Below are 9,771 nucleotides of genomic sequence, written 5' to 3'. Positions count from 1 at the left end.
AGTACCTGCCGTTAGCGTTACGAGCTAAGAGACGTCCCCGAGCCCCAACGTACCCGCTACGTTCATTCTCCATGCTTACCACGAGTTTGATTTTTTTTTAACTCGGGAGAGCACTTGGAATAAATTCGTACCGTGGGACAGGGCTATAAATCTTGTCCCTCTCATCTTAACCCTCTTGTTCTTGAATGCCCTGGGTAAAAGACTGTGCCTATTACACTATCCATTCCCCTCATGAATTTATGCACCTCTATAAATTGGTGTGCAGAGGAAATTATGGTTGTTTTTGTGACACCACTTTGCCACTTGTGGTACTTTTCTATAATAAACTGGGTCTTTATTCAGTGCAATACCATCTCATTACCAATCCCACAGAGCGACTCATAGAGGTCACCCCTCTCAGTGGTTCCAAGACTCTGTATATTTAATAAAGGATCCAGCAGAAGAACTTTAACTTAAAGGACACGTGTTATTTGCATGAAGCAAATTCCAAAATGTTCCCAATTATCTGTTGTTGCACTTAAATAAAAGTTGCTCAGTTCTGGATTTGCGACTTCACGTATTGTCTGAGGGGGTTTGCCATGCTTTCAACAGTGTACTCCAGCACAGAACAAAGTCGTTCCACAAACCCAAACCCTGCTCCTTGTGGACACAGGAGGTGCCGGTTTACAAAAAAAGACAGTGCTGGAGTAACTCAGTGGGTCAGGCAGCATCTCTGGAGAACGTATCGGTGAGGTTTCGGGTCGGGACCCTTGATAGACCGCGATGTCTCCACCACTCCCTGCAATCTCTTTCCATTACCTCTCTTGGTTAGCTTTTCTTTAGACTCTATAGTTTAGAGATACAGCATGGAAACAGGCCTTTTGGCCCACCGAGTCCATGCGCACTAGTTCCATGTTATACCACTTTCGCATTCACTCCCCACACACTAAGGGCAATTTACGGAGACTCAAGCCGGGCATTTGAGCTGAGCTCTGGTAGTGAGTCCTCACCTCCCAGTGCTGACTCTTTCTCCCATTCTCTAACATTCCTCCACCACTTCATGGACACCCCTGCCGGCCTTCTACCCTCTCTGGACCATTTTATTTCCAACTGATGGCGTGACATCAACAATCTTGACCTTCCACTCCCCTCACCAATGTCAATCTCACCCCCTCTGAACGCACAGCCACCTGCTCACTCATCGACCATCCCAATTAATGTCTGAAGAAGGGTCCTGAGGCGAAATGTCACCTCTATCTATGTTCACCAGAGATGCTGCCTGACCCACTGAACTACTCCAGCACTTTACGTCCCAACTTCTTGCAGTTCGTCACAAGGAAGTAACGGAGATGATTCACCAGGGTCTTGAGGGCAACCTTGGGCGAGAAACTCAAGCAGGGACTTCCTCTGCCGTGGTTTATGTACACTGTCCCTGCCCCGAGCTCGTCCCTTTTGTGCTGTGGCCGCTGATGGTTCCTTCAGGTGATTTAGTCCCCAATACACGCCACAACGATCCGTGAGACCAAGGGTGCGTCGCTCCTAGCTGACGGCAGAATGGACACCCGCTCCTCATCCAGGCCCGTTCTCTCCGGCTCTCTCCCGCTCTAGACGTGCGTCTCCAGCCCCAGCAGCCGGCCCATCCGTTGCATGTTCTGGCTGATTGTAGCTGGACAGGTGATGACCTTGGCGCACTCCATCGGAAACCACCCTACCTCACTGTCTCGCAGCCGCTCGCCTTCGCACCAACCTGCAACCAGATGATGTACTTTAGTGGCCATTATATGTTACATAGACCGTCAGAACCTTTTTCCCAGGGTGGAAATGTCAAAGACTAGAAGACAGAGTTATAAGATCCATAGCTCCTTGAAAGCTTAGTTTAGTTTAGTTTGGAGATTCAGCGTGGAAACATGCTTTTTGGCCCACAGAGTCTGTGCCAACCAATGATCCCCGTACACTAAAGCTATCCTATAGAGTAGGGACAATTTAACTATTTTTATTGAAGCCAAAGTAACCTACAAACCGGCATGTCTTTGGAGTATGGGAGGAAACCGGAGCACCTGGAGAAAACCCAATGGTTACGGGGAGAATGTACAAACTCCGTACAGACAGCACCCGTAGTTAGGATGGATGCCGGGGTCTCTGGCACTGTAAGGAAGCAACTCTACCACTGCGACACTGTGCCACTGTGCCACAAAAACACAAGTAGATAGTTCAGCTACAGATATGTAGTGCTTAATACCAACGATAGACACAAAGTGCTAGAGTAACTCAGTAGGTCAGGCGGCATCTCTGGGCAAAACGGATTGGTGACATTTCGGGTCGGGAGCTTGATGTAGTGGCATGGTGGCACAGCAGTAGAGTTGCTGCATTACAGCGCTGGAGATCCAGATTCGATCCTGGCTACGGGCAGGGCTGCCAACATTGGGTGAGAGTTGAGGGGGGGGGGGAGATGGGGGGAGGATGGGAGGTGGATGGGAGGAGGGTGTTCAGGTTTTTTGGGTGCCGTAGGTTGCCGAACCCTGTCCTAGATGTTTGGCCTCATTGTGGTCCTCCCCATGTTTTACAACCGATTCACCTGGTTAGTTTTATCACCGGCTGCTTCATGTTGTCGGCGGCTGCACATCCAACCAAGATGCGACGTCACTCACAGCCGCCAACTGACGCGCTTCCACAGACCGCACAGATCGTTGTGATGTGGCGCAAAAAGACAAACTGTGCAGGGACTGAAGACAGCGTGAGAATTCTGTCATCAGCGTGAGAATTGGCTGAAATGCGTGACTCTCACGCTCAAAGCGCAAAGCGTGAGAGTTGGCAGCCTTGTCTAAGGCCAGGATGTGACAACAGACGCACAGGGAGACACATACACAAAGGAAGACACACACACACACACACACACAGGGAGACAGACACACACACACACAGGGAGACAGACACACACACACACACAGGGATACACACACATACACACAGGGAGACACACACACACATGGAGACAGACACACACACACACACAGGGAGACAGACACACACACACACAGGGAGACACACACACAGGGAGACAGACACACACACACACACAGGGAGACACACAAACACAGGGAGACACACACACAGGGAGACACACAGGGAGACAGACACACACAGGGAGACAGACACACACAGGGAGACACACACAGGGAGACACACACACACAGGGAGACACACACACACACACAGGAGAGACACACACACACACAGGGAGACACACACACACAGGGAGACACACACACACAGGGAGAGACACACACACAGGGAGACACACACACAGGGAGACACACACACAGGGAGACACACACACAGGGAGACACACACACACACACACACACACAGGGAGACACACACACATGGGAACGTATTGGTTTTCTACAGGTTTGTAGGTTAATTGGCTTAAATGATAATAAAAATTATAAATTGTCCTTAGTGTGTAGGATAGCGCTAGTGTATGGAGTAATCGCCGGCCGGCACGGACTCTGTACCGAAAGGCCTGTTTCCGCATTGTATCTCTAAAGTCTAATGATAGGAGCAGAGAAATAGCAGACAGAGTTTAATCTGAGCAAGTGGGAAGTGTTGTATTTTATGAGGTTGAATGTAAGGGAAAGTATCCAGTTAATGGCAAAACCCTAAACAGGATTGATGTTCAGTGTGGTCCAAGTCCATACCTCCCTGTAAGTGGCAACACATGCAGATAACTTGTGGTAACACTGGGGGCAATTTACAGAGGGCCAATTCATTTACAAAACCGCACGTCTTTGGGATGAAACCGGAACACCCGGAGGAAACGTGGTTACAGGGTGAACATGCAAACTCCACATGTGCAGCACCCGAGATCAGGATCGAACCCGGATCTCTGGTGCTGTGAGGTAGCGGCTCTACCAGCTGCACCACTATTAGTAGGAGCAACATCCAATTGTCCAGGTAATCTGCAGTACAGTACCATCAAGCAGCTGAGAGCACTGGACTGTCGTAGTGTTTTTTAAACTGCATTTAGCAGGAACCGCCAACTGCAGAAAATTAATTGATGGCTGTTGGTAACGAACAAACTTTGAGAGGCTCTTGAAGCAGGCAATATAACAACATTCAAAAGACACTTGAACAGGTACATGGATAGGACAGGTGTAGAGGAATATGGGCTAAACACGGGCAGTGGGACTAGTATGAATGGGGGAGGGAGGGGGGGCATCTTGGGCGGCGTGGACGAGTTGGGCCAAAGGACTTGTGCTGTATGACTCGGGTTCCTATTAAATCTTTCCCTTCTCACCTTAACCCTATGCCCCCGGCTCTTGATTCCCCTACTGTGGGTACAAGTCTTTGTGCATTTCTCCTATCTAATCCCCTCGTGATCTTATACACCTCCATAAGATCATCCCACATCCATGGAGGGGCAATAATTTCACACAGAGGGAAGTGGCTATATGGAACAAACTGCTTGAGGGAGTAGTTAAGGTAGGGTAGTATAACATCATTTAAAATACATTTGGACAGGTAAATGGATAGGAAAGGTTGAGAGGCCAAATGCAGGTTGGTGGGACTAGAGTAGATGGAGCATCTTGGTTGACATGGGCGAGTTGGGCTGAAGGGTCTATTTCTACACTGTATGACTGTAACAGTATTTAAAAGACATTTCGACAGGTACATGGATAGGGAAGGTTTAGAGGGATATGGGCCAAATGCTGTCCTGTGGGACTAGCATAGATGGAGCATCGTGGATGGTATGGGCGGGTTGGACTGTAGGGCCTGTTTCTGTGTTGTATGACACTGAGCCTAAAGTAACCACTCACCATCCTCCACTCTCTGGTAAAGGAGAACCACATCAGCCACCTGGAGGGAGAGCTCGTCTGGCTGTTTGGCCGGGCACGTTCTGATGATCTCCACCTGGGTCAGGGCTGCCAGGAACAGGGGGGGAGAGAGAGAGGAGATACCTCCTTAGCACACTGAACCACAATGCACGCGCGCCCGGCCTTAATAAATGGCAGTCTGGACCAGTGCCAGCGCTCGACCTATCCTGACCATTGAATGAGCACCGCCTGGGGAACGGTGCAAGGTCTTGATTTAATTACTGAAGCTCCGGAGAAGCTCATAACGTGGTTTATCAGGGAGATCAGCATCTGTCACCCGAGCTTCAGTCAGCTATATGTGTATGTGTGTGTGCACATGTTTGTATATGCAGGTGCACAAGTGTGTATGTGTGGGCATGTCTGTTTGTATGTCTGGATTTATTAGTGTGTCTATGCATTTTTATGTGTGCATGTGCGTGCATGTGTATGTGTATGTATGTCTACGTATTTGTGTGGCGTGTGTATATGTCTATGTGTTTATATGTGTGCATATGTCTATGTATTTATATGTGCGTGTGTGTGTGTCGATGTATTTATATGTATATGTGCATGTGTACACGGGGCACACATCTGACACAGGGCTGCAGTCCTCTCTGGAGCCCACTTGGTGGCAGCGTGTGAACATCAATGGGCGGCTGACTCCCCTCCCTCCATCCCTCCCCCCAGCCCCAGCCCCGGCTGGCCGGCCGGTCACTCACTCGTCCTGTCTGGGTGTTGTCTCTCAGCACCGTTCTGCCCTAAGGCCGTCAACCAGCGCGCTCGGTCACTCCTGCAGAGAAGCAGAGAATACAGTGTGCAATTAAGTTACATTCCTTCCCCAATGACTCGTTATCCGCTGCCCACGCTCTTTTCCCGGGAACTCGCTCGTAGTTCCCAGAGTTAAATGAATCTACGTTGACACGTGAGAGAGGTGAAGAATCAAGAATCTTCAACACGGTGTTTGATTGTCATTTGCACCAGACACACGAACTGGGACAATGACATCCTTACTTGCTGCAGCTTGACTGGGACATTAAACACGACAGCAACTCTAAATGTAAATTACTATTAAAACACAAAGTACGTGCTATAACACCAGGGTAAGCGCTCAACCAAGAAAAACAAGCCCAAAGCCAAAGTAGTATCTAAACTGCTTATACTCACTTCTGCAATAACTAACTCAATATTCAATAGTAAGCTACCTACATAAGCACATAACAACTAGGCCAGTCAGTAGATGCCAGTATATCATTGGGGTTATCAAGTGGGCACCTGCCTTCACTGGCGTTTCATTGAGTTAAGCCCACAACACATCAGTAAGGCTCAACAGTTAGTTATTATTTATTTGTAGTTATCAGTCTTAGTTATTAGTTAGTTCTTATCATTTATTCTAGCAAACTAGACCATGGTGGTGCAAAAACCAAAATGCAAAGAGCATCCCCAACCTATGCCTATTCTACTTTTCCTGTTATATGAAAGATGTTAAGCAGGAAAGGGTAAATATTTAAGGTACACAAAAATGTTTGAGAAACTCAGTGGATGCAGCAGCATCTATGGAGCAAAGGAAATAGGCAACGTTTCAGGCCAAAACCCTTCTTCAGGGTAAATATTTACAAGGATATAACCAGGGCTTGAGGGCCTGAGCTGTAGGGTGAGGTTGGGCAAGCTAGGACTTTATTCCTTAGAGTACTGGAAGATATGGGGTGATTTTATGAAGTTGTATAAGATCATGGGGGAATAGATAGGGTAAATGCACAGAGTCTTTTCCTCAGACTAGGGGAATCAAGAACCTGAGGATATAGGCTTAAGTTGAGGGGGAACGATTTAATAGGAATCTGAGGGGCAACATTTTTACACAAAAGTGTTAGGCATAAGGAGCAAGCTGCCCAAGGAGATAACTGAAGCTGGTATTATCATAACGTTTAAAAAATATTTAGACAGGCACATGGTTATGATAGGTTTGGAGGGATATTGGCCAAATGCAAGTAGGTGGGACCAGTATAGATGGGCCATGTTGGTCGGTGTGGGCAAGTTGGGCCAAAGGGCCTGTTTCCATGCTGTATGACACTATAACTCTATACCTCAGTGGGTCAGGCAGCATCTCTGGAGAACATGGATAGGTGACGGTTCAGGTCGGGACCCTTCAGCAGACTGATTGTGGTGGAGGTTGGTAGGGGGAGGTGAGGAGGGAGCTGCCAGGAATCAAGGAAGGGGAGCAGTGAGAGTGGGTCTCACAGAACTCTGCTGGAGAGAGGAGGAGAACTTCAGTGTTGGCATACCTTGAAGGGATTTCACAATGGGGCAGTAAAATGGTGACAAGGAACTGCAGCTGCTGGTTTACAACAAAAAAAAAAGACACAAGATGCTGGAGTAACTCAGCAGGTGAAACCAAGTTCTTGATATTCGGTGAGATTGGCATCCGGTTCTGGAGCCTCGTCATATTATCCGTTTTGCTGTACCAACAGAAATCATGGTTTCGGGGGGGGGGTGCGACATATCGGCCCGCAAAATAAGCTGCAAGTCGGATACGTGAATGGATCTGCTGGCTCCGGCTGTGTCAGAGTTCTAGAACCCCGGCTGCAGGGCACAAATTCGACCGGCGGGTCGGTTGCGTAAGTTCCAATGAAGTCGACATAGCCGCCTCACCCAGCATAGGCGGCACATTTTTGGGGGGGACTTCCCGGGGGGTGGGGGGTGTCAAGAGCACGCTCGTAATTTTGTCTACGTTAAAGGAAGTGTCGGACCATCAGTTGTCGGAAATTCAGTGGTGGACCTATATACTAAATCGCCTCAAACCTCTAAAAAGAATACCAGGCGGCATGGTGACACAGCGATAGAGTTGCTGCCTTACAGTGCCAGGGACCCAGGCTTGATCCTGACTACAGCTGCTGTCTATACAGAGTTTGTACGTTTTCCATGTGACCTGCGTGGATTTTCTCCTTGTGCTCCGGTTTCCACTCGCACTCCAAAGACGTACAGGTTTGTTGGCTAATTGGCTTGTTAAAATTGTAAATTGTCCCTAGTGTGTGTGGGATAGTGTTAGAGTGTGGGGATCGCTGGTCGGCGTGGACTCGGTGGGGCGAAGAGCCTGTTTCCCGCGTTGTATCTCTAAATTAAACACTGTTGCACTGTTAACTTTGCCAGCGCTGAAGTTCACACCGTATGTAACACTCTTATAAAACGAGCAATGTTTCCCCTGTTAATCCTTCCTGTCCCCTCCCTGCTCCATGCTGGGCCAGTCCTTTGAACAGGTCTAATTACCGTGGATGGGCTGTTATTGATGGTCCAACCTAGACAATGGGAGCAATGCAGCAAACAGCATGAGTTGTCAGGAAATGAAGTACAGGGCCGAAGTGGCAACTAAAAGGAAACTGGACAAATGCTTGGGTAAAAAGGTAAAATATATTTGCTGGGCTGTTGGTGATGAGCAGAGAGTGGGCGTTCATCTCTCCAGAGATGCTGCATGACCCGCTGAGATACTCCAGCATTTTGTATCTATTTCCAGCGAACTATAGTTTGCTGAATGCATATCTGCTACTGTGTAGACACAAGGAACTGCAGATGCTGTTTTACAGAAAAAGACACAACGTGCTGGAGGAACTCAACAAGTCAGGCAGCATCCTGGGAGAACATAGGTAGGTGACGTGTCGGGTTGGGTCTGCGTAACAAACCTGCACCACACAGCTCCTTAAATTTTGCCCCTCTTGCCTTAAACCCATGCCCTCTAGTGTTTGACATTTTCATCAACGGGACAATGATTCTGACTGTCTATCCTATTTATGCTTTCCAGGATTTTATTAACTTCTGCACCTTCCCCAAAGCCTCCACAGCCGTCCTGTAATGGGGCGACCTGAACTGCACGCATAATTCCAAATATCGGAACAACTTACATTTTATAAAGCTCAACATGACCTCCTGACTCTTTATATTCAATGACCTGATCAATGCTGGCGGCACAGTGGTGCAGCAGTAGAGTTGCTGCCTTACAGCGCCAGAGACCTGGGTTCAATCCTGACTACGGTGTTGTCTGTACGGACTTTGTACGTTCTCCCCGCGCCTGCATGGGCTTTCTGCGAGTGCTCCAGTTTCCTCCCACACTCCAAAGGTGTACAGGTTTGTAGGTTAATTGGCTCCAGTAAAAATTGTCCCTAGTGTGTGGGATAGTGATCACTGGTCAGCATGGACTTGGTGGGCCGAAGAGCCAGTTTCTGTGCTGTATCACTAAAGTCAAATGAAAGCAAGTCCACAATCCACTTTAGCCGATCATTGCTTATGAACTGCTGTGTCACATCAAGGGTTGCAAAAGTGGCTAAAAGCGCACAAGGCTGACTCTTGTGGTCTTATTAAAGAGTTGTGTAGATTCATCATAATATCTCCACATGGAAGGAGAAAAGGCCTGGATACTTCACCTCAGTATCCTGTCACTCTGCACCACAAACAAACACAGTGATCAAAATTCCACTGTCAGCAGGAATGGAATGTCAAACCTCGACAGTCTGCAGTCAGTTTATGGGAGACTGCGTCTGCGATAAACAGGGAAGGCAGAGCAGTTGACTCACACGCCGAGACCTGGCCTACACAATACGCACATGCACACATGCAAAATATTCAGCTACATATCACCCACACACACGGATGGATGTAGGTGAACACATGTGCCCAGACGTGTTTATGTAGGCATACTCTTTGAGACTCTCTTGCCTGAGCACACACACATACATACATGTGTGCACACGCACACACACGTGCACACACATACGTGTGTACACACACACACACAGACACACACACACACACACACACACACACACAGCAGCACAATGGCACAGTGGTAGAGTTGCCTCCTAACAGAACCAGAGACCAATGTTCAATCCTGACTATGGGTCTTGTCAGTGTCGAGATTGTACATTCTCCTTGTCACCATGTGGGTTTTCTCCAG

At 48.2% G+C, this 9,771-nt stretch overlaps 1 protein-coding gene across 3 annotated transcripts in view; it reads right to left on the bottom strand.

Annotated features, from left to right (window-relative positions):
• Positions 1-312: 312 nt before the first annotated feature.
• The window catches only part of LOC129703381 (rho guanine nucleotide exchange factor 26-like), a 77,143-nt gene continuing 67,684 nt past the window's right edge, over positions 313-9,771 (bottom strand). For all 3 annotated transcript variants that reach the window (XM_055645764.1, XM_055645763.1, XM_055645765.1), the window contains 3 exons: positions 5,552-5,622; positions 4,797-4,901; positions 313-1,726 (listed from right to left, as the gene is read on the bottom strand). In XM_055645764.1, the coding sequence (XP_055501739.1) occupies positions 1,584-1,726; positions 4,797-4,901; positions 5,552-5,622 (319 nt within the window). In that variant the 3' untranslated portion in view covers positions 313-1,583. The remainder of the gene's footprint in view (positions 1,727-4,796; positions 4,902-5,551; positions 5,623-9,771) is intronic.

This window comes from Leucoraja erinacea, chromosome 14 (genome assembly GCF_028641065.1).
Source record: "Leucoraja erinacea ecotype New England chromosome 14, Leri_hhj_1, whole genome shotgun sequence".
Taxonomy (NCBI): Eukaryota; Metazoa; Chordata; class Chondrichthyes; order Rajiformes; family Rajidae; genus Leucoraja; species Leucoraja erinaceus.
This window is presented reverse-complemented; position numbering and strand designations above follow the sequence as displayed.